At 40.1% G+C, this 26,104-nt stretch overlaps 1 protein-coding gene across 1 annotated transcript in view; it reads right to left on the bottom strand.

Moving 5' to 3' along the window:
- LOC135464886 (neurobeachin-like protein 1) overlaps positions 1 to 26,104 on the bottom strand; it is a 90,492-nt gene that overhangs the window by 30,256 nt on the left and 34,132 nt on the right. The window contains 18 exon segments of the mRNA XM_064742455.1: positions 30 to 132; positions 6,299 to 6,455; positions 8,850 to 8,983; positions 9,184 to 9,364; positions 9,776 to 9,865; positions 11,309 to 11,391; positions 11,984 to 12,284; positions 12,835 to 12,957; positions 13,196 to 13,328; positions 15,050 to 15,189; positions 15,920 to 16,021; positions 16,666 to 16,769; positions 18,325 to 18,568; positions 19,742 to 19,777; positions 19,779 to 19,862; positions 20,618 to 20,659; positions 21,592 to 21,611; positions 21,614 to 21,697. Of these exon segments, the coding sequence (XP_064598525.1) occupies positions 30 to 132; positions 6,299 to 6,455; positions 8,850 to 8,983; positions 9,184 to 9,364; positions 9,776 to 9,865; positions 11,309 to 11,391; positions 11,984 to 12,284; positions 12,835 to 12,957; positions 13,196 to 13,328; positions 15,050 to 15,189; positions 15,920 to 16,021; positions 16,666 to 16,769; positions 18,325 to 18,568; positions 19,742 to 19,777; positions 19,779 to 19,862; positions 20,618 to 20,659; positions 21,592 to 21,611; positions 21,614 to 21,697 (2,161 nt within the window).

Here is a 26,104-nt window from a genome sequence, read left to right on the forward strand (position 1 = left end):
GCCATACAAGATTTCCCAGCATTCCCTACCTGTAGTGAGAGCGAATCACATCCAGGATATACTGTACTCCGTACTTCTTACGGAACGACTTTCTGTCATCCTTGATGAATGTAGACAGATACTGGATGTGGCCTGTACAAAAACCAAGTAAATCCACAGAACTTACATCCCAAGCTAAATAGGCTTAAGTTATAATAATAATAATAATAATAATAATAATGATAAGTTTATATTTCAGACAGAGTAGTCCTTAGGAAGCTTAACAAAAGAAATGAAGAAACTAAAAAAAATGCATATGTATAACCTGTACGGGCAGAGACCCCAATAAATATCCCCTGTTTTTTTTGTGAAAATTTGGGATAAACAGCCAGTATGAAAATTCGACTGTTTCAATTTTTAAATTCATAAATTGATTGCAGTTTTAATACACCTCGTATAGTTTGCAATGTATGGTGGCCTACTCTCTGATTGGCTTTTCCTAAAAAAAAAATTTTCCACAAGTTCTTTCCACACAGGTCTGAAAACTGTCCTTGTCCAAATCAGGAATTAGAAAAAAAAAAACAAACAAACAAACAACACACAAATATTTTCAAAAAACTAACCAAACGGCTTCAAATTTGAACAGTAACCAGTCATGGTGAAGCTACGTGTAAAGTTTAATTTGAATACCATGAACGATGAAAAAAGTCCAGAAAACTGGACTGACTTTCTGTACTGACAGACGGGCATGTAATACTACATGTCTGCTGGCAGCAGAAGGGCATGGAAAATGTTACATGTAATGCATGGACAAGGGCTGGAGGACGCAAGGGCTGGAGGTCGCAAGGGCTGGAGGATGCAAGGGCTGGAGGATACAAGGGCTAGAGGATACAAGGGCTAGAGGATGCAAGGGATGGAGGATACAAGGGCTAGAGGATACAAGGGCTAGAGGATGCAAGGGCTGGAGGATACAAGGGCTAGAGGATGCAAGGGCTAGAGGATACAAGGGCTAGAGGACGCAAGGGCTAGAGGTCGCAAGGGCTGGAGGTCGAAAGGGCTGGAGGATACAAGGGCTAGAGGATCCAAGGGCTAGAGGATACAAGGGCTAGAGGATGCAAGGGCTGGAGGATGCAAGGGCTGGAGGATGCAAGGGCTAGAGGATACAAGGGCTAGAGGATGCAAGGGCTGGAGGATACAAGGGCTAGAGGATACAAGGGCTAGAAGATGCAAGGGCTAGAGGATGCAAGGGATGGAGGATACAAGGGCTAGAGGATCCAAGGGCTAGAGGATCCAAGGGCTAGAGGATGCAAGGGCTGGAGGATACAAGGGCTGGAGGTCGCAAGGGCTAGAGGATACAAGGGCTAGAGGATCCAAGGGCTAGAGGATCCAAGGGCTAGAGGATACAAGGGCTAGAGGATGCAAGGGATGGAGGATGCAAGGGCTAGAGGATGCAAGGGCTAGAGGATGCAAGGGCTGGAGGATACAAGGGCTAGAGGATGCAAGGGCTAGAGGATGCAAGGGATGGAGGATACAAGGGCTAGAGGATCCAAGGGCTAGAGGATCCAAGGGCTAGAGGATACAAGGGCTAGAGGATACAAGGGCTAGAGGATGCAAGGGCTGGAGGATACAAGGGCTAGAGGATACAAGGGTTAGAGGATGCAAGGGCTGGAGGATGCAAGGGCTGGAGGATACAAGGGCTAGAGGATGCAAGGGCTGGAGGATCCAAGGGCTAGAGGATACAAGGGCTAGAGGATGCAAGGGATGGAGGATACAAGGGCTAGAGGATCCAAGGGCTGGGGGATGCAAGGGCTAGAGGATCCAAGGGCTAGAGGATCCAAGGGCTAGAGGACACAAGGGCTAGAGGACACAAGGGCTAGAGGATGCAAGGGCTGGAGGATGCAAGGGCTGGAGGATGCAAGGGCTAGAGGATCCAAGGGCCAGAGGATCCAAGGGCTAGAGGATACAAGGGCTAGAGGATTAGAGGATCCAAGGGCTAGAGGATCCAAGGGCTAGAGGATCCAAGGGATGGAGGATCCAAGAGCTAGAGGATACAAAGGCTAGAGGATCCAAGGGTTAGAGGATCCAAGGGCTAGAAGACGCAAGGGCTAGAGGATACAAGGGCTGGAGGATCCAAGGGCTAGAGGTTCCAAGGGCTAGAGGACACAAGGGCTAGAGGATACAAGGGCTAGAGGATGCAAGGGCTGGAGGATGCAAGGGCTAGAGGACCCAAGGGCTAGAGGATACAAGGGCTAGGGAATGCAAGGGCTAGAGGATACAAGGGCTAGAGGATGCAAGGGCTAGAGGATGCAAGGGCTGGAGGATACAAGGGCTAGAGGATCCAAGGGCTAGAGGATACAAGGGCTAGGGAATGCAAGGGCTAGAGGATGCAAGGGCTAGAGGATGCAAGGGCTAGAGGATCCGAGGGCTAGAGGATGCAACGGATGGAGGATACAAGGGCTAGAGGATCCAAGGGCTAGAGGATCCAAGGGCTAGAGGATACAAGGGCTAGGGAATGCAAGGGCTAGAGGATACAAGGGCTAGAGGATACAAGGGCTAGAGGATACAAGGGCTAGGGAATGCAAGGGCTAGAGGATGCAAGGGCTAGAGGATCCGAGGGCTAGAGGTTCCAAGGGCTAGAGGACACAAGGGCTAGAGGATACAAGGGCTAGAGGATACAAGGGCTACAGGATACAAGGGCTAGAGGATACAAGGGCTAGAGGATGCAAGGGCTGGAGGATACAAGGGCTAGAGGATGCAAGGGCTAGAGGATGCAAGGGCTGGAGGATACAAGGGCTAGAGGATGCAAGGGCTAGAGGATGCAAGGGCTGGAGGATACAAGGGCTAGAGGATGCAAGGGCTAGAGGATACAAGGGCTAGAGGATCCAAGGGCTAGAGGATGCAAGGGCTGGAGGATACAAGGGCTAATTTTATCATCTAAATACACTTTATAAAGTCAATTAAAAGTGTAACTGAACTAATGTGTTCTGCCTTAATAAAAGCATGTCAGGTTGTTGTTGACTTGAGTTTGTGGATTGAAATGAACAGAGGTGTAAAAAAAACAAGACAAACAAAAAAGAAAAACAAGAAATCAGTGGAAAGACAGACAGAATATAAACAGATTCAGTAATATGTGTAGTTCATACAAAATGAAAACTGTGTAGAGCAAAGAAAAGACTCACATGGAGTGTATGTCAGATGAAACGCCATTACAGGCTGTGGAGGAAGATGGTTCATTTATTCTTGTAGAATTTTTCGCCTGAGTAAAATGCATTTGAAACATGCGATTCTATGGTTACCTTTTCTGATTATACTGTGGCTAGTGACATTACACCAGGTTTTCTGCACCAAAATCGACTTATTCTTGTTGACAGTGTTGAAGATCTTTCAACAGACATATAAATGTGGTGTTTTCTTTGCCATTCAAGGAAACATAAAATCTACAAATCTCAAAATAGAGGAGCAAATGCAAACAATGGAGTGGACATGAAACACTAATTATCTCAGCCCATTCAAGTACTGATATGAATTTATAAAACTGTTAAAAGAATCAAAATTTCCACAAAAACAAAACACACTTAGGCAAAGTGAGGGTATCACAAAGTGAGGGTATCACAAAGGGCTAATTTGAAATCAAAATCAACAATACAATTATAGGAATAGGAATTTAATAAGATGCATTTAACATTTTATTACTGTCAATATATGACAAAGGGTATACCATAAAGCACCAGCCAGAATAACAATAACTAAGCACACCTTTAACAGACTGCTAGCATTCCACTAGCCTTCACCTGCGGCTACACGAGTGCTACTAATGTCAAATTATCACAAAACTTTTTCACTATTTTGCTTAAATTTCCCCTACTTTTTGACAGTTTTTCCCTTATTTCCTGAAATTTTCAAAAAAATTTATCTGAACACAATTACCAGATTGGGTAGAAAGGTTTGTACCAGTCAATCATTAGTCAAGCGCTCCTAAAAAAATAAATTTTGTTATTCTACTGCATTTAGCATTCTAATGTTTATAATCATGCAATTCTAATCAATTCTAATCAAATCCAATCATGCAATGCTCAACACCTCCACCCATACTTGTCTCACTCACAATATCAGTATTTTTTTTCTAAATGAATAATAGCCATGCAAAAAAAAATTGTCATGGAAAATGCTGTGAGACTTTGAAGAATTTCTCCTAGATGATGATGATGTAGAATTAAATGACTGCAGTGATTTCTTTTAACTTCATAGAGATACGTAATAACATAAATAATAAAAATGATATTTGGATACCTAAAGGCTGGACCACATTCTATTACAGTACTCTCCAGCCGTACATGGGAAGGTCTTTCAGCAACCTGCGGATGGTTGTGGATTTCCCCGGGTTCTGCCTGGTTTTCGCCCACCACAATGCTGGCCGCCATCGCGGTCAAATATTCTTGAGTACAGCGTAAAACACCATTCAAATAAATAAATAAATAAATAAATAAATATTACAGTACTCTTAACCATGGAAGGGCCTACATAAAAAATACATCAATTTATTTAATGCGAATGTTTTGTATCTAGGCGAAGTGTTTTACAAGAATCAACTTTTCACACAGATGTATGTGTTATACGTTTTGAAGAAAGTAGTATCTGTTCTGGACAGACAAAAAAAATGTCAAATGGACATTTGGTTTGAGTACAAAAGCAGAATGATTCAATGGTGTCATATTTTTTTTTCAGCTCTCTCATATCATATGGCAAATTCCTGTTATGAATCAAACCATTTTGTACATTTGTTAAAATTAATGCAAATAGGAAATAAAAAAATATGTTATGTGTGACAACAAGGTCTGACACATACTCATTTCAAAACTGCTTCATACTATAAAGAACAACAACAACAACAATGCCTTCCTCTAATAGAGCTGTTTATCATAGCTAAATATTTTATCTGATTATTGCAACATTTGGCTTGCAAGAGTAATAGTGGAACTGTAATAATAATAAAAAAAAACCCCCAAAAACCCCCTCTTAATGGCTTCTGGGGCCAGGTACATGAAGTGCACTTAACTAAGTAAGCCCTTAACTACCATGACACATTGTATACATGTGAAGTGCACTTGCATGTCGCTAAGGGCTACTTAACTCTAAGTATGCTTCATGAAACCAACTTATAACGAATTAATCTAAATTAGTTGCTATACTGGAATCTGAGTGTATTGGTCAGTGGTGCTATGTAAATTATTACCCCTGACTTCCTCTCTACCTGCACCCAATGGAAGGCCTGCTGGTATACTTACGCTGCCATAGGTTTATCAAATCCTTAACTCTGCCACTGTTCTCTGATGTCACAATTGTTTATTATTTATTACATTCATTTTATTACATTATATCTGAAGGGACGTAATAACAATAAATGGTATGTTTGTGGTACAAGAGATACAGTGGTATTAAATACAGTTGTACAAGGGACGACACCACAAAGCCATTTCTGATTAAGTCAAACTTTGAAATATGATCTTAAAGCTTATTTTGGGGTTTTAGAAATAAAAATTTTGTCCAGCTCATAAATGTTATCTTGAGACAAATGTGTCCAAATTTATACTTCTTATACCAAAAAATAAGCATAGCAAAGAGTTCTTAAATTTTAACTTAAGTCAGAAACAGCTTTGTGGAATTGGTTCCAGATTTTTAAGGATACAACACTGGGCCCATATTTACCAAGCGTTTTATATAGACTTACGTCCAAAATTCAAACACAGCTACCATTAAAATATTTTCCTCCAAAAAGTTTAAAATTTGTACACTGATTCTTTACTACAGAACAATCCATCAACCACAGTCTGAGTTCTTTCTTGTTCTCTGTTTGGCTTTCTAAGCGCTTGCAGCAATTTATGACTTCTTTGATATTGTTTGATAAATACGAGCCCTGAGGTATAGAAATCAGAGAATACCTTTTAAAACTTTGAAATAAAAGGTCGATATATGAAATTAAAAGGTTAATCTTCTCTGATATGACAATCAAGACAAGATACACTGGCACACTGATGTTATAAATACTGATGACTGCTTGAAGATTGAACAAAGGGTCACTTTATGGAGGTTGTGGCAATAGAGTGGTGTCCCTTTGACATCGCTTTTCCACATGGTTGGCATACGTCATTAAGTTCTATTTGACTGGTGTTTGACATGATATTTGAGAATAGAGAGGGCCACATTGGGTCTCAATCTTTTTGGTCAAGAGTGAATCAATTACAGCAAGGCTGACTAAAATACTTTAGCACTTTTTACACAGGGAGGGGTTCTAATTGAGATCACCGGTTAATGAACTCACCAATTCTGACTGGAAACTCGCTCTTACTCCAGATGCGAAAGTCAAACAACACGTACTGGTACAATGCCTGCAAGATGGTCTGATTTACCTCCGCGGTCGCTAACACCAGCAGCTGCACTGCCATCATCACATGCACGTCAATAAGCTTGGGTGACACCTGTCAATCAAGGGGGAATCTACCTAATTACTGTATTTCACTCTAAGTACAAGTAACATTCTAAGGCCTTCTAAGGTGTGTTTTTGAAAGTGCACTTTCAAACCTTTATATGAAATACAATATTTAGTTGGGGTGTAACACAATACTCAAGAAATCTTTCATTTATAACCAAGAGGTATGGTTTAGCGTGAGAGGAAACCCAGCAGAGCCTGGAGAAAACCAGCCACCTCTTGTCAAGTATCTGATGCACTTTCTGACGTAAAGCCACAGCTAAAGCCTGCAACAACGCATATCAAGGCCTGACCAGGATGAGACAAGGATGTATATGTATGTTTGGGTTTTGACGTTGCACTTGACAATTTTTCAGTCATATGACGATGAGTCATTAGATGTGTGTACATATACTGTGACCATTTCGCCAAAGTGCTGCCACCACTCAAGTATCATGCCTAAGACACCAGACATGAGACCCCATCCTGTCACATTATACTGACACTGGGCCAGCTTTAGCTGACACTAATCTGTATCTTGTTATGGTTAACCAGTTACAAGTATACAGAATGAATTTTTATGAAAAAAAAAGGCAGACAAACTGACGCTTAGTAGCAAATTGGGAGATTATAAAATGTCTGACAATTCTGACATGTAAAGGGTAAAGTGACAATATATAATGCCGGTGTGGCAATTTTTTTTCAAGAACCTTATATTTCATTTTATTGAAGTACTTAGAATTACATAAATTTTAATCATATTAACAGACAACAGAGTGAATTTTAACCTATAAAAGCTAATTTGTATTCTTCCACATAAAAAATCAAAGGAAAATAACATGGAAGAAAGTGCATAATATAAGATATGACAACGTAGGAGAAAGGAAGGGGTTTTGAACTCAGACTGAAGTTGTCAGGATGTCGGAGGCGAAAAATCTTGACAAAAGTGCAATTTTTCTAAACAATTATCCAGGAAACAGCAAACAAATCAATGTCACTGGTACATTTACAAATAAATACAACACAGCGTTGTTCATGCCTTAAATTTCTGTGACAAAAGTTATTTCCCTTTGCTGCATGAAACATGAAAAATATGATTTTCAACTGGTACATATCTATCAAATTTTGCAATAAAGAACTTCTTAACATTTTTTTTTTTCATCCTGCCTCCTGCATCGTTTATATAGACAGATGTAAGATGCAATCTGACTCCACAACCCTTGACCATTGGATTTCAAATACAGTGAAAAAGGTATGTCTAAAATGAACTACAGCCAGGTGCATGGCAGATTACAGTTGTGGAGATGGCCAGAAATCACAAAACATGGAAAAAAAGCTTTACAACAAAAAATAAAATAAACCACTCCCATTCTTCTTCAAAATTTTACGAAAGCAAACTAATTTCTTTACAACGTAACCTTGTAGTTTTACGTTAAATACATGAGCTTTGAAATACACACTAAATATTAATTCTTGCGAAAACTAGTGTAAAATCATTAATATTAAAAATTAAAATTTTCAATTATTATTTCAAATGACTCTGTGAAGAAATAACTATAGACAGGACAGAGGAAGTAAACAACACTTGGAGTTTCTACCACATAGAATTCCATAGTGGATCTTATAGTTACCTTATCCCTGTGCAAATGGGCTACCTTTAATAAAATTCATATCAACTGATTTCTTTACTGAAAATTCAATATACTGATTCTTCAACCTTTTCAACCACTGCTGTGACCAATATTTTAAAACACTCTTAGAGATTGTTATGATGTGCAGAAATAATTAATGAAGCTTCCATCTAGTGACACAAACAAATCACCTTGGCATCATTCTCATAATAATTGTAGGCATCAATTTCTCTGGAAAATTTTCTTCAGTGATTGAAAAGGTTGAAGATTTACAACATGTTTGTCTGAGTAAACCACCACAAACCTCCTGGCTTAAAGTTGGAGCTAATCCAGTGAGAGCTTAATTCAAGCCAGCCACCTCACTGGACAGCTTAACAGCTGCAGTCAGACAAACGCATGAATTTTATTTATTTATTTGATTGGTGTTTTAAGCCGTACTCAGGAATATTTCACTTATACGCCAGAAAAGTGTTTGGAGGTTTGTTTGGAAGGTAGGATGCCATCTTACTGGAAATACGCAAGTTTTCGTGACAAGAGAACAACTATATGCCTCTTAAAAATTTTAGGCCATTTAGTGTTTAACATCCTCCTCATGGGAACATCTTCTTTACACATTCAGAAACATCTGCCATCTGTATATTAATTCTACTACCAACACACCTTCATTCCAGAACAGTTTCATTTTTCACCATTAACAACATCCAACAAACACAGCAGTAATGGCCTATGACACTGGACCAAACCATTTCCCCAAAGAGGGGTGTCAGTCTCACCTGTTGCAGCAGAGCGCCGATTGTTGCTGCTCCGTTTGTCCGGATGAACGTGTCCTGATTGACGGGGTTCGTCTGTAGCATGTGACGAATCATTGTCAAGAAACCCGCCACTTGGTTCTGCTCTAATTTGGCGTCTTAAAAAAAAAAAAAAAGCAAAGCATGGTTAGAATATTACATTCACATTCGTTTGTAGTAGGGACTGTTTAGATCAAGTTACTTTACACCTCTATTTTTATTCCACCTTTGGACACAAAATAAACTTGGTGTGGCCTTATGGGTCACATGATGTTTTGAAAACACACATTTCTAGCCACATGACTTTTGACTTCCTTACCTGCATACGAGCTGCTCGGAATGACGACCCACCCGTCCTGAACCTCGCCGGTGACAGGCATAATAGGCTGAGGACCATCCCCATTGATGTCCCCTGAGAGAGGGTTATAAGGGGAGGCCTTACCTACCTGCTCCAGGAGAGGGTACAGAACCTGTATCCCTCCTACCGAGTTTATCACATCCTGAAATATTACAGATGATTTTTTTCTTTTTTTGTAATTTGCAAAAAATTTTTAAAATATTAATCATCGGATTCAAAATAATTTCGTGTAACTTCATGGTAGCAGTCTTTGTTTGATTAGAGTTTTAATAACACCACTTTGACCATGACTTCGGGCATATCACGACAGTGTCTCCTTAGACCCAATGCTACCATTTTTGTAGTGCTGTCTCACTGGAACTCCATGTAAAAGACACCAGAGACGGCATACCACTCAGTGACATAATACTGACACCTTTGAATTTTGCTATAGTTTAATTTACAATGACTGTATATTAAATTAAGAATAAAAACCAAAATTAACAGGGAACAATATGAAAATAATTACTGATAGTGTGTCACTATAAGCATGTTTCCCACTCTGTATACCTACCTTTATGTCCCATGTGACCCACACCTTGCCAACAACCTTGCCATGGTTACCATTATGCGACAAATCAGCACAAAGCCCATCTTTACATGCCTGAGAAGGAACAGAGATTGATAAAAATACCGAAAAAACAAAACCACAATAAAACTAGAGGCAGAATTAGGTATGTGTACTTCCATTCTGTAATTATAGCAAATATCGAGAAATGCAGACAAATGGTCTTCAACAAACAATAAACGGCGCAAACTGTCACACAAGCATTGTTCATCGTTTACTGTCACCAAGGCTTTTAGGGCAGCGTGAACGAGGGACTCTACAAATTGATATCGCACTGCGTACATGTGAACCTGTGACTAGGAATCGCACGTACACTTTATCTATTCTCAACTGAGAATACATGTATGGGTCCACTGTGTATCCTCACCAAAGCCCCATCCCATGAACAGTGTGGTTGGGAAAATCCAGAAACTCCCCGTCTAATGGCAGGTTTGAACTCACATCTTCTGTGCCCTCACCAACTGGGTGTCTCACGCACCTTTTTACCTTCATCACAGAGGTACTATAGGAAACCGCATGAAAACGGGCCGACATCTAACGAGTTTTAGTTTGCTTGGCAGCGAATAGTGAAAGAGCCCGTATTCATTCAACAACCTATTTAATTTACACTATACATCAATTGATACAGCTTGGTAACAAAATGAAAATTTGACACAAAAATTTCAGAGAGTAAAAATAATATTTCTAAGAATGCTGCAAGAACTTGTAGAGACAGAAAAGGCGCAGTGTCACTGAATGACATCACTGTAAGGCCACATCGATAATGCCAATGTACAATATGAAGAATGCTAATGGGCACGATGTTAAAATACATCAAGACAATCGTGGAAGATGAACAGTATTACATAATACTTATGCACCAGTCCCATGCATGGCCTTACTGGTCTTATGCAGACAGACAGAGACAGACAGACAGACAGACAGACAGACAGACAGACAGACAGAGACAGACAGACAGACAGACAGACAGACAGACAGACAGAGACAGACAGACAGACAGAGACAGAGACAGACAGACAGACAGAGACAGACAGACAGACAGACAGACAGACAGACACAGAGAGACAGACAGGCAGACAGGCAGACACAGACAGACAGACAGACAGACAGACAGACAGACAGACAGACACAGACAGACAGACAGACAGACAGACAGACTGACTGACTGACAGACAGACAGACAGAGACAGACAGAGACAGACAGACAGACAGACACAGAGAGACAGACAGACAGACACAGACAGACACAGTCAGACAGACAGACAGACAGACAGACAGAGACAGACAGACAGACAGACAGAGACAGACAGACAGACAGACAGACAGACAGACAGACAGACAGACAGACAGACAGACAGACACAGAGAGACAGACAGACAGACACAGACAGACACAGTCAGACAGACAGACAGACAGACAGACAGACAGACAGAAATGTGATTTATGGGTTCAGTGCCTCAGATGTGGCAGTCTCCTTACCTTTGCATCGTAATGCAGAACAAGCTTTCCAGGTAAGTCAGACATATCACTGTCCTGTTTGAACAGGTGATGATGGTTGGGACCTAAAACATACAGGTACAACAAAGTTCTTCAAAATGTCAGGATTTAAACTGATGGGTCAAACTGATGCGGGTTAGGCTTGTTACATGGTTGTTCAATGACAGCATATGAAAGTACATGAGCATTTTGTTTTTCAGTTACACTACTCGTGAATTACTTTAAGCTAATCAGTGGAACACAAGATTTCTGAAAGTAGATGGGGTCAGTAACCTTTTAAGTGGGATCGTCTGATGTTTCACTGATAAACGCATAATGTATGTTTCATTTCTAATGGCGTTTAGGTTTATACATGTAATCAGACTGACGTGTTTAGGTTTGTACGTGTAACCAGACTGACATGTTTAGGTTTATACGTGTAATCAGACTGATGTGTTTAGGTTTATACATGTGACCAGACTGACGTGTTTAGGTTTATACATGTAATCAGACTGATGTGTTTAGGTTTATACATGTAATCAGACTGATGTGTTTAGGTTTATACGTGTAATCAGACTGACTCGTTTAGGTTTATACGTGTAATCAGACGGATGTGTTTAGGTTTATACCTGTAACCAGACTGACGTGCATGTTTGTGTACACACATATATAACATACCCAGCAAATGTAGACCTTCAACTTGTTTTTCCTGCAGTGGTTCACAGAAAAGACACACGGAGCCGATCTGACCAATCAGAGGAATGGCCACGCCCCAGATGTCGTCTTGCGTTCCCCCTGGGATATTGCTGACGCCCGGGTGATTTGAAACGATTGATTTCGCTGACGTTTGAAAGAAAGACTTGATTGGTGATTTTGAGGACTTGCCCTCATGTGCCGTCGGAGACATTGGAGGCACGAGTTGTTCAGGGTCAAAGCTATTCCGTATGACTGGGCAGCCAATGCGGCAGGAAACATTGGGCTGGAATGACAAATTTGATGGATTCATGAAAGCGAAACCCCCCCAAAAATACAGTGATGGTCAATACTCAGTATTTGTGCTAATAATTCAGAAATAAAATTAAAAACTAAAAAAGTCCATCATTTAAGCTAATAATTCAGAAGTTATAGGGCCTGAATGGCTTTCACCAATGCAGTGGCTTTGAGTTCAAGTCCAGCTCATGCTGGCTTCCTCTCCGGCCGTGCGTGGGAGGGCGTTCCAGCAACCTGCAGATGGTCGTGGATTTCCCACTGGCCCTGCCCGGTTTCCTCCCATCATAACGCTGGCTGCCGTCATATAAGTGAAATATTCTTGAGCATGGTGTAAAACACCCATCAAATAAATGGCCAAAAAAAAATTTGCTCTCTTGCAATTACAGTGCCTACGGTGTTCGCGCAGATTTTGTGTCGTCATTCTTGATTTTTCAGAAGTTCACTAAAACAACAACCCAAGTTCAAGCCTCACACTAAAGAACTAAAGTAAAAGATTCCCATCCATGTAGAGGGTAACTAAATATTCATATATGCATTACCTCAGTCAAGCTGGGAAACTTGAGCTGTTTGCTGAGAACAAGCTTGCCATCAATGTAGACAGAGACTTCAAATTTGTGAGCAAAGGGTCGTCGGGAACTGGAGTGTACCACTTGGATGGAATGCTGTATGTCAGAAATAATCACCGATTCATTTATTTATTTGACTGGTGATCTAATCCCTCCGTTATGTTGTAGTAAAGTACTTTCTGTAAAGACTTTAAAGTTAATCCTGTATCAGTACATGTGTTTATTTTTATTTCGAATCACACTGTATTAATATCGACAGAATGAATTTACTTTTTCTGTATTCATGACCAAAAATCTTATGTTTCCAAAAGTTCTGTGTCCTGTTTTTACTCACCCAGCATTGATCTTGAAACTGGAAATCGGACACAGTGACGGAGGAGCACTCCTTCTTGTTGAAAACGGCTACGACAAGGTTACAGTCTGGTGTGAAGAAAGCTTCAAATCCACAGCCTGCCCCTGTTGTTATCCTGTAACAGGGAAACACAAATATAGCACTCTTTCACAGCCATGCCCTACTACGGTGTATGTTATCATGAAAACTGCTTAAAACTGGTAACATGGTGATGCTTTTGTTTGTCTCAACGTACGGGGTTTTGCTTAATACACTTTTAGTCAGAGATTGCTCTGACATTAGGTTTGGCAAAATTTTGTTCGGCCAAGGATAGCCCCGAATCAATGTCAGAGAGCGCTCCATTTAAAAACCTGATGCAGTTACACCTGTTTTCTTTGAACATCATCACGGAATCTCTGGCCCACATGGCCTGGGAAATAACCGATTGACGTTGTGCTTGTGTTACATCAACAGACAAAACGATAAAAAACACAAGTGTCTGTAAACTTCAGGCCTTGGGGAGATATCGGATGGGAAATTTTCATCTAAAATGCCGTGACAATTACCGCATTAGGTTTTTAAATGGAGCGCGCTCTGATGTTGTTTTGGGGCAATCCTTGGCGGAACAAAATTTTGCAAAACCCAACACCAGAGCAATCTCAGACTAAATACTTTGAACTATGACGTCTCGCCTCTGCTAAGTTATGTCTTTTAAATAACCTGAGAGATATTTTGTTAATGTATATGTACATTTGATCCAAAGTCGTCTACTCTTTCAAGCCATCAAGGTTATGTAATGTTATACAGTATGACGTGTTTTACTCGCTCACACAGCTCCCGTCTGTGATGCTGAGTGTCCTGACTACAGTGAAGGCCCTGATTTACTCACAGGTAGAGCTGCCGTCTGTAAAGCTCAGGGTCCTGACTACAGTGAGGGCCCTGATGGCATGTTATACAGTATGATGTGTTTTACTCACAGGTAGAGCTGCCGTCTGTGAAGCTGAGGGTCCTGACTACAGTGAGGGCCCAGATGGCATGTTATACAGTATGATGTGTTTTACTCACAGGTAGAGCTGCCGTCTGTAAAGCTGAGGGTCCTGACTACAGTGAGGGCCCAGATGGCATGTTATACAGTATGACGTGTTTTACTCACAGGTAGAGCTGCCGTCTGTAAAGCTGAGGGTCCTGACTACAGTGAGGGCCCAGATGGCATGTTATACAGTATGACGTGTTTTACTCACAGGTAGAGCTGCCATCTGTGAAGCTGAGGGTCCTGACTACAGTGAGGGCCCTGATGGCATGTTATACAGTATGACGTGTTTTACTCACAGGTAGAGCTGCCGTCTGTAAAGCTCAGGGTCCTGACTACAGTGAGGGTCCCGATGGCATGTTATACAGTATGATGTGTTTTACTCACAGGTAGAGCTGCCGTCTGTGAAGCTGAGGGTCCTGACTACAGTGAGGGTCCTGATGGCATGTTATACAGTATGACGTGTTTTACTCACAGGTAGAGCTGCCGTCTGTAAAGCTCAGGGTCCTGACTACAGTGAGGGTCCTGATGGCATGTTATACAGTATGATGTGTTTTACTCACAGGTAGAGCTGCCGTCTGTAAAGCTCAGGGTCCTGACTACAGTGAGGGCCCAGATGGCATGTTATACAGTATGACGTGTTTTACTCACAGGTAGAGCTGCTGTCTGTAAAGCTCAGGGTCCTGACTACAGTGAGGGCCCTGATGGCATGTTATACAGTATGATGTGTTTTACTCACAGGTAGAGCTGCCGTCTGTAAAGCTGAGGGTCCTGACTACAGTGAGGGCCCTGATGGCATGTTACACAGTATGACGTGTTTTACTCACAGGTAGAGCTGCCGTCTGTAAAGCTGAGGGTCCTGACTACAGTGAGAGGTGAGGTCAATGTCAGTGTCTAGACACACCCATCCATGGAAGGAGAACCCACCCCCTGGCCACTTCTTGAGGTTCTGACATAGTGAGATACCCTGGGGAGAGAGGAAAAATAAAGATCGAAGGTAAAGTTACCCCTGTTTAATTTATTTACTTATATAACTGGTGTTTTACGCCGTAGTTAAGCACATTTCACTTATATGACGGTGGCCAGTATTATGGTGGGAGGAAACCCAAGATCATCTGCAAGTTGTTGGAAGACCTTTCCACGCACGACTGGAGAGGAGAGGAGAGGAAAGCAGTATGATACCCCAATTTGAATGAATGAATGAATGGTTGAGGTTTCATAATGTCGCAATATTTCAGCTATATCGTGGAGAAAACATAATTTGTGAAACAAATAAGGTGTAGCCACTGAAAAGACCACAGGCACAAAGACAAAAAATGATTACGTCCTCAGGCAAAAAGAGAAAAACAAAAACGTTTAAGGCAAAGAAAACTACGATGTGTACACCTAAAATAAGCGCCTATCCAACTGACATGGCTTTAGGGATGAAAACCCCGAAAACATGTACCTGCCAAACTGACAATAATCCCTCAGGCAAAAAGACTAGAACCTGTGAAACTAAAACAAGTACATATCCAACTGATATGATCTAAGGCATGAAAGAAAAACACAATAATTTGTGAAACCAAAATGAGTGACTGTCCAACTGACATGACCATAAATATAATTATAATCAACCTTCACCAGCTATCTGACAAACCTTTTGACTTAAAGACACAGACAAACAAAAGATATGATAAGTCAAACATTTTCCTTACATCCATGGGATCTTGAATATAGATGAACTGAAGAGCTCCGTCTTTGCCATCTCGCCTGGCCATTGTTGACAAAGACCTCATCAGGCGAGAGCAATAGGCATTCTGCGAAATAAGCATATTGTGCAATGACTTGATTTTATTTATATATTTGATTATTTATTTGATACGCCACACTCAACAATATTTAACTTATATTATCACTTCCCCGGGGAAAACCCACAACCATGTACAGGTTGCTAGAAGACCTACCAACATATGGCTGGAGAGGAAGCTAGCATGAGCTGGACTTGAACTCACAGTGACGCATTGATGGGAAGCTCCTGGGTCATCATTGACTTGATAGATCAATGGCCTACTGTGTTTTGTTGGTGTTTTATTACAACACAGGTTATTAAAGTTATTTATACAAATAAATTCGACAGTGGTCGACAGTGGGTATAACATTACTTTGGTCCAATGTGAGGACACCAACAAATGCTGACATGTTGGTACGTATTCCCATATCTGCATCTGTCAATCAATTCTTCCTTTGTCCTAAGTTTCCGTTCCATCAAAATTTCATGCAAGTTATTTCACTGGTTTTGTTCTGAAAATATCTTTGTTACAAACGGAAACATACAGATGAAATCATTTTCTGTGCCCGACACCTAGAGATCATGCTTAGTAATAAAGCATACAGCGCTAATGCTGACTGGCTTGTATTGAAACAGTCCATGTTTTAACCAATCACTGACTCCGTTACAAACCTGTTGGTCCTCTTCATCCAGCCTTAACAGACCAATCAGATGTTTGAGCTCAGATGATGTGATGGAATACTTGCCCAAAGCTTCCAACAAGTTGATCAGATGACCTACATTTATAAGGTAAACAGATCAAATAACAACAAAGTGCAATTAATTTAATTATCATAACGAACTATAACTTCTATAACAACACATCTAACATTGTCTTAAGCCCTGTTAATTGTTGGACATATTGAGATATTAAAGAGTGTGTCCAGATTTAGCTATCGGTACTAATTTAAAGATTATAACTAGTTTAAACAGTGTATTCTTCTTCTGTGAAAGGTAATAATGACTTTAAACCCACAACAAACAATAGATTTATTGCCCAAGCCGCTCTCCAGCCAGCCACCAGTACAGCTTAGTGGATGACAGATGGTCAACCCAAGTCTAGCTGGCCTAAATAACCTGGGAATTCGTTTGAAAACGATATCATTTTCTAGATGGATTCTAGCTACACAGAAGCAAATATACTTATTTATATGTATTTGTTTACCATTCTTTTCTTCTGTCTATTTGACAATAACTATCCTTCTATTACCCAAGGGATTCTAAATCGACACCCATATGTGATGACAGCTACCGGTACATCTTAATGTCGGCATGCCGAATAGCCTATCCCTATATAGGCCTAGGGTCGTGTGCAATATAAACACACGTGCTATGTGGACGTCAACGTTAGTGTACAGAGATCTACAATCAGCTTTCAGTTCAGTTAACAATATTTTATAGCCACTCTGTGCAGGTGCCCTTGTGGAAATTCATTTGAATTCCTCTCGTAACTGTCAGCTGTAAACTAACAAAAGCATGCAGACATGGCTGTTTTTGGTGGGTTCTTCCCTCTGTCTTGTGCTGTAAATCCAAGATGGTCAAATCGTCTGGAAATCGGAAATAACTCCAGGGTTCTTCGACGATCTGTTGGACTTAATTCGGAGGAGACTGCCGATTGTTGTTCGAAAAAATACATACAATCTGCCTCGTGAGGTAGTGATTCAAGTGTCATATTGCTCAGATTAATGCACTGTTCAATATTTGGTTTACCTTTAATTTAGCAGTACATACAAGGGTAGCTACCTATGAGTTAGTAGTAAATCCTTTAACTGTATCAGACAATAACCCTTTAACTGTATCAGTTAGGTTCATTGTTTGAGAAATATTCATTTACAGACTTGGTCGATGTCCTACCATTAACTAACAAATACAGTTTCCTTCCACCATAACGCTGGCTGCTGTTGTATAAGTGAAATATTCCTGAGTATGGAGTAAAACACCAATCAAACAAATAAATCAATAAATTTATACAATACCTATCATTAACGTTTGTGCAATATTTTTTTTTCAACGATAACTTTTGTAATGGTTTCCTGCAAGTCTTTAATGAAGATTCAGCACTGTTAGTGTTCCAAACACTTGAAACTTTTAGTGATGACAAGCGGATGGAAAAAACCAGTGGAAAAACCCAAATTCTGATCGTACAACGCCTCCAATTCTGCCTGTTTTTAAAGCGCATTTCATACCACAGACTACAATCATTCCAACCATAATGGTTCAGAATTTCGGGTGGTGTTATAAATCGGACACAGCAGGCGCAGCTTACGACTGCACAAATTTCTTTCTACTCACACACAGCAGTTGCGTTGATCTGTTTCTCTCGACTGAGCACGTTCAGAATTCCTCCAATCAGACCTCCTGAGCAGCAGCTCATGCGGTTGTGGTTGCCATGGCTACACAGCTTGCAGAGGTTTTCAGACAGCCATATTTGGAGCTGATGTGACTGGATGTCGGGAAGCCAGTGTAACAACATCAACGCAGCCTCCGTGTTGTGCACTTTGTGAATGCAATCTTCCTCGTAGTCTCCCTCCACCACCTGAACAAGGGCAAATTCAGAATTATAAGGTCAGGAAATTAAATTTCTTTTGACATTAATCTGTACAATAACAACAACATGGCGGCACCAAGAAATTCAGCTTAACTTGTTGGGGGTAGGGGGGTGGGGGGCGTTATTAAAAGGAGTATTCATGTTTCAAGTGTGAAAGGCATGCCAATAACTAGAAAAAAAAGGTTGGCTATTGTATGTAATATGGGCAATTTAGCTGCCCCTTGCCCAGCTTGTTACTGCCTGCATATAGTGGTGTGAACGCCACAGCACAGTCTGACCTTCTGTACGTAGGTTCACCTAAAGTGGTTTTTGTATGCAAAATTATTTGGCCTGCATGCCCCTTATCTTTGTTGGGGCCATCACTGTGTTGTGTCTTAATTTTGCGTTGCCAAAACAAAGACCTGTGACAAAGACAATGTTTTGTGTAAAGGCTAAGTTGAATCCTTCTTGTCTCATACATCCAATTCTTGCTGTTTCATTATTAACATGTCCTAAGGCGCTGTTTAAAAATCTGACAGTGAAGTCATCCATCCAGGACTTTTGGAGCTTAGCAGGCCTTGGAAAAAATGATAAAAAAAATGCAACCGTGTGTCTACATAAGACCGAAATACTGAAGTATCATGTATCGCCTTGAGACGTCACTGGCTGGAGTTGTCAAAGCACTACACATTTAAAAGGGAAAAGGAAAGGGAAATGTTTACACATGTGAATACGGTATGTTCCATCAAGACGACTGTTTTAATTGCCGTACTTTAAACAGTCTTTCATCTCTGATATATATACTTCGTTATAGTGTTTACTTTCCCAACAACTGAACTTACCTGAACAAACTGAACCGGCCTATACAAAAATGACTCTCTTATTTATCTATTTGTTTGATTAGTGTTTTATGCCGTACTCAAGAATATTTCACTTATACGACAGCGGCCAGCATTATGGTGGGAGGAAACCGGGCAGAGCCCAGGGGAAACCCATGACTAACTGCAGGTTGCTGACAGGCCTTCCACGTACAAGCGGAGAGGAAGAACTCTAGTTGAATTGTGCCAATACAATACTATAGCATACACAAGTTCTTGGACCAGAACACAACGGTTGCGTTGAGTCGAGTTGGGTGTTAACCACGTGGGAAGCTTCAGTGTATGTCTAGCTTACCACACTCACCAGTCCTAAAACTGCCTGCAGAAGCTCCATCGACGGTTTGTCCCAGACTTTTCAGAGCGTCCACAAATTTTGTATAGCCGACCTTGTCTCGAAACTTTTCCTGAAAACGGCAAAATTTTAACTATACACGCATGTTTATCTGGTACCCTAATTACTCAACCATTTTGCATATGGAAAAGCCCCTTTCAGTTCAATTTATGCACATTTTTAATTTGACTGTGGAGACAAAACTACATTGTTTCTGCTAGCCAATTTTAGGGCTTCACAAAAAGAGCAATGTCTACCAACATGCTTGAACAACCTTGCAAACATGCAAAATGGTTGAAGAATCACAGTAGCTCAACTGCATATTTATTTGACACAGGTTTAATTTATTTTTTTTTTAAAACTGATTGGCGTGATCATCATTTAACCATCTGAGTAAAGGGAGGCCAGTTAAGTTTTCATTTTACCTTGCAAAATTAGTTGGTGGTGTCAAAATTGAAAAGAAATCAAAGCATGGGAAGTACTTTCAATAAACATCCAGCTGAGTTTTAAATAAGGAGCAATCCAACTAGTAGGATATATCCGAGAGGCCTAGACCTACTTTAAGAGTTATAGCTGAATTTCTTTAAAAGCCTAACAATTTATAATTCAAGAAAAAACCCATGAAGCATACTGGTTTTGATTACTGTGAAAGTTTCTATTTGAATTTTGTCAGCTGTTCAAACTATGAGGTAGGCCTACAGGCACATGTTAAATCAGCTAGTACATGTAGCCTAGCTAGGAAGTAAAAGAAAGAATTTTAATGCCAGGTCTGAGTAACAGATAGGCTGAAGCGAATAGGCTACTTACTCTTTGCTAAAGGGGAGCCAGCTAAGGCAGCATTCATGACACCCAGACAGACATGGCCAGAGTTTGAGCATCACTGCCTGTCAACTACATGTATGGAAGAACAGTTAGGGATATAACAACAACAAAACGTTAGACTGACAGACGGACAGACTGACAGACGGGCAGACTGATAGTAGGACAGTCGGACAGACTGACAGATGGACATACAGACAGACTGACAGATTGACAGACGGACAGACTGACAGATGGACAGACGGACAGACTTACAGATGGACAGACGGACAGACTGACAGATAAACGGGCACACGTCACATTTACATGTATATGAAAAATTGGAGACTACCGCTCAAAAGACGAAACCATGAATGTAAATAAACATTGTGCTGTTATTTCATGTCTTCTACGTAGCTGATACTTCCAGATGTCTACTGACTAGAAAACCTGATTGTTTTAGTCAGCAACCTCCCCATGTTGTCTAGAGAACAGGTAATGCTTGGTCAATTGAAATGTCAGACTTGGCACTGTGTTGTAATTATATGGTCGGGCTGTGTAACTTCAGATTGTTGGGAATTACAAGTACTTTATAAAACAATATCGACAGAAAGGAATTCATATTTGGTTTACTAGACTTCTAATTCGCTTTCAATCTATCACATTGTTTACATGTGCAATCCATGAGAGAACATTGCATTGTGGGAATCTTTGCGCTTCTTCATTTGCATGCTATCTTGTCGGGCAGACAGTTTAGACCAGTAACGAATTTCCCCTTATAATTCTCTTAATTGTCATTTTTCGAAAAATATAGGCCCAGGAGGTTTAGTTAGGTCTCATAAACAACTCATTTTTGTATTTTGCTGAACCAACTCAAAAATTCTGAAATAGTTTTCAGCAGTATGTCCCTTAAACTAAAAGTATACTGGTAGTAAAACCGTGAATTACAAAATACTCCACATCTCAAATTCCACTTGACCGCTACAACTATTTACAGAAATACCAGTGATAAAAGCCGGACTTACTGGTGTCTTCTGTAGGAGTGTACGAAGGCATCAAATGTACCGCCATTGATCAGCGTGACCTGAAGAGCTCCTTTGTCCCTGCACGTCATCATTTCATTGATTGTTCCTGAAATATACACAACAGACGTTTAGCTTATTTGATTACTGTTTAATGCCAGCGCTCAATATTTTTTTTACTTCTGTGCCCGAGGTGAGATGTCTAGGTGGAAGAACCTGGAGCGCCTGGAGTAAACAATAAGTATTCTAGAACACAGGACCATGTAGCGTTCTGATTCCTCATCCACAGAGTTGTTTTTGACAGTTACCACCGTTGACATCACAATTATAGGTATCAACCAATAAATTACACCCAAAAACTTACAATCAAGCCATTCTTTTATGTTTTAAAAAAGTATCACTGGCCAGAATAAGTAAGGCTTGAATCATATTGAATGGAAACAGTGATTGGTGGCGCATAGAAATGCCAGTTTAAATTTTAAATTACCGTAATCGATTCAGGGAACATAAAAGCATTCAGGTGCAGTCTGGAAGGTCCAGCACTGGAGTTCTACTTTAACCAGGAATTTAATTTTAGTCCAGTCAGTCGAGTTCCATTCGCCTGTGATTTATCAACATTTTTTTCACTACGAGTGACCGACATGAATGCACAGTCTTTGACAGTACAAGTAACATAAGGTGAAAATAAATCGTGCAACATGTTTTCCTAGATTTAACTGTAAAACCAACTAACATTCCCAAATCTCAAAGGATATACACACAGTTTGGTAACTTCCACGCCTGCCACTTCAGGTTTTGAACTAGTGACCTCAGAATCAAGTATCTACACACACATACATTTGCAGGCAACCAGATAACTGTTCACCACCTACATGTGCAGCTATACCAGTGCCACTTGGGCAACCGACTTTCCCATAAAATAGGTACAAATACCCTAATTCTTCTAATTATTGGGACAGATATTAGTAGTGTTGAAAGTACAACATTACATTTCTTTACCAACCTTTGGAAAAGTAAATATACGAATGTGTTGTTCATGAGATGGTCTAACCATGTGACCAAAAAAAAAAGAAACTCAATATCCCTGCTACAATTACCTATATCCTGGCTAAAATGAGCAGAACAGGTGTCCCAAAAATTAGAGGAAATAGGTTAAGTACAAATACATATATATGGTTGTGAATTACAGGCCAACATGCATCACCAGTTTGGTATGCCTCTCAGCTCTCGACAGATGACACAAATTACAATTACTTAAAACTTCCTGATTGGGTTTAATTTCACCTAATGTCAATTTAATTATTTCCAAAGTTTACCAAGATTGATAATCATGACAATATAATGTAAAGATTATGCCATATTACGGTTCTGTAATTATGAACATGTATAGCAAAGGTTACTCCGATTACAAACCTAAATCCTATCCATCAGTACCTGTTTCAAACCTAAATCCTACCCATCAGTACCTGTAGAAACCTAAACCCTATCCACCAGTACCTGTACAAAACCTAAATCCTACCCATCACTACCTGTACAAACCTAAATCCTACACATCAGTACCTGTACAAACCTAAATCCTATCCATCAGTACCCCTTACAAACCTAACCCTACACATCAGTACCTGTACAAACCTAAATCCCATCCATCAGTACCTGTACAAACCTAAATCCTATCCATCAGTACCTGTACAAACCTAATCCTACACATCAGTACCTGTACAAACCTAAATCCTATCTATCAGTACCTGTACAAACCTAAATCCTACACATCAGTACCTGTACAAACCTAAATCCTACCCATCAGTACATGTACAAACCTAAACCCTACACATCAGTACCTGTACAAACCTAAATCCTATCCATCAGTACCTGTACAACCTAAATCCTATCCATCAGTACCTGTTACAAACCTAAATCCTATCCATCAGTACCTGTACAAACCTAAATCCTACACATCAGTACCTGTACAAACCTAAATCCTACACATCAGTACATGTACAAACCTAAACCCTACACATCAGTACCTGTACAAACCTAAATCCTATCCATCAGTACATGTACAAACCTAAATCCTATCCATCAGTACCTGTACAAACCTAAATCCTATCCATCAGTACCTGTACAAACCTAAATCCTATCCATCAGTACCTGTACAAACCTAAATACTATCCATCAGTACCTGTACAAACCTAAATCCTATCCACCAGTACCTGTACAAACCTAAATCCTACCTAAATGACCATAAATTTCATCCATGACTAACCTGCCCATTTTTCCTGATTCTGAGAGTTCTACTGAGTTTAGAAAGGTGTTTTAAGATTTAATTGCTAGTAATATATATATACAGTTACCCTCCCCCCCCCCCCCCCCCCCAAACAACTAGTTGACCCCTATTCAGTATAATGGCTTGGGTGGGTCGGCTTATTTGCCCTCGATAACGCTTTTTTAGTGAAGCAGCACTAGATAAAAGAGCGTGGAAAACCGTCCTGCAACAAAGGTAGCACATTACTTGCACTCTAAGAATTCATTCATTGTCATAAAAATTGTTGACTATGACCTAAAACCCCAAGCACTCACTCACTATATCTGTAAAATAAAAATTAACATTGGGGTGGCCTTACAATAACTTTTGTATGGACACAAATATGTATTTCTGAGTTTGTCAACCTTCAATGTTCAGTACAACAGGCCTATGACATACATGTAGAAGTGCATGTACATGCAGGCCGATTTCTAAAAGTACCTGTATATGCCCATTTTGTCAAAAGGTATACTGACATTACAGGAATGGGACAACAAAAGCAATCGCCTTTCATTCACAAAGAGAACACATGCTTTTTACACACGCTGTAAAGGTATACAGACTAATGCAGCACCTCTATATGTACACATACACCTAAATGTGTACTGAGGTTACACCATGCTGCATGTGTACATAAATATATGTGCACTTGTTCACTGTATTCATTCTAAGCTCTAATCCATCTACACAACACGAAAAATTACTACATGTTTTTACATTCAGGAACGCTTTAAAACCACATGGTATATATGCATTTATATACATATATTTATATTTTTTGTACAGAGCTATAAAAGTCAGACAAATCACAACATGGTAAGGATTACAATGAAGCACAATGTCTCTGATGTACATGTGCACTGCATGCAATCCATCACAGGCTTGTTTAGCAGAAGGCCATCTCTAAGGCCATCTCTAGACCTGGAAGTCTTCGGGTGTGTGTTGTGCTTGAATATGGTCAAATACAAATACACATACTTCATAGTTACATGGTTACACCTAAACAGAATATGGAAAAACATAATGCAAGTATGTATGTATGTATGTATGTATGTATGTATGTACAGGTATATATCTACAGATATATATGTACGTATATACAGGTAGGTATGTATGTATGTGCAGGTATGTATGTATGTATGCATGTATGTATGTATGTATGTATGTATGCATGCATGTATGTATGTGTGTATGTGCAGGTATGTATGCATGTATGTATGTACAGGTATGTACAGGTGTGTATGTATGTGTGTATGTGCAGGTATGTATGTATGAATGTATGTATGTATGTACAGGTATGTACAGGTACCCCCAATTTACCTAGGTGTATTTATTTATTTGATTGTAGTCTGACTCTTATTCTAGAAATGTTGCATGTACAATGGTGGTCAGAATGTCTGAATAAACCACTGACCTTTGGCATGTTACTGGCAAACTTTCCCATGTGTAACGTACAGACTTGCATGCCATATTGGTGGAAGACAAGTCACCTTCAGTAAAAGTTAGATTGGGTAAACACCCAGTCACAAGCAGTGAAAGTGGGGCAAACTATACAAATTCCCCGCCGAAAGCTGGGTTTGAACCTTTGACCAGCTCTGATATGTACCCAATATTGAATGCTAAATAACATTGTAAGAAGTCACTTCTTGACTGAAAGCTGAAATTAGGTTCCCATGAAAGAAAAGCTTTGTTTGGAGGGGGGAAAAAAGAAAACAAAAGAAAAAATTCCACAGGAATATACTTGACATTAAACTCTGTGACCACATAGTAAGTTGATCCAAAGCCATCTATCCGTACCATATAAAACTGACCAATAGCTGAGGTCGTGTAGCATTAAAACAAAGCACCTAAGCTATCCCAATACCAGATTATAAAACCAGCATATGTTAGCTACATGTATTTCCACATGATTTGACAACTTATTTCCTCGAACTGAAAACAGGACCTATTTTACCTTCTTGTTGAGGGGTATCACGAGCAGGTTAACGAAACCATCATGCAGAGTTTAGTCTACAGTTAGGGCTTAACCTACCTGCTACAGGTAAAATGTGAAACTGAACAGAATTACGAGGCCACTTCCTTCATGCTTGCAGCCAAAGGCTTATAGAAAAGCAGAAGCATGTTTGAAAAAGACGAATATAAAAAAATAAAAAAAATAAAAAAAAAACAGTTATGAACTTGAGCTTTTCAGTCTGCTACATATGACAAAATACA

The sequence above is a fragment of the Liolophura sinensis genome, chromosome 4 (genome assembly GCF_032854445.1).
Source record: "Liolophura sinensis isolate JHLJ2023 chromosome 4, CUHK_Ljap_v2, whole genome shotgun sequence".
Lineage (NCBI taxonomy): Eukaryota > Metazoa > Mollusca > Polyplacophora > Chitonida > Chitonidae > Liolophura > Liolophura sinensis.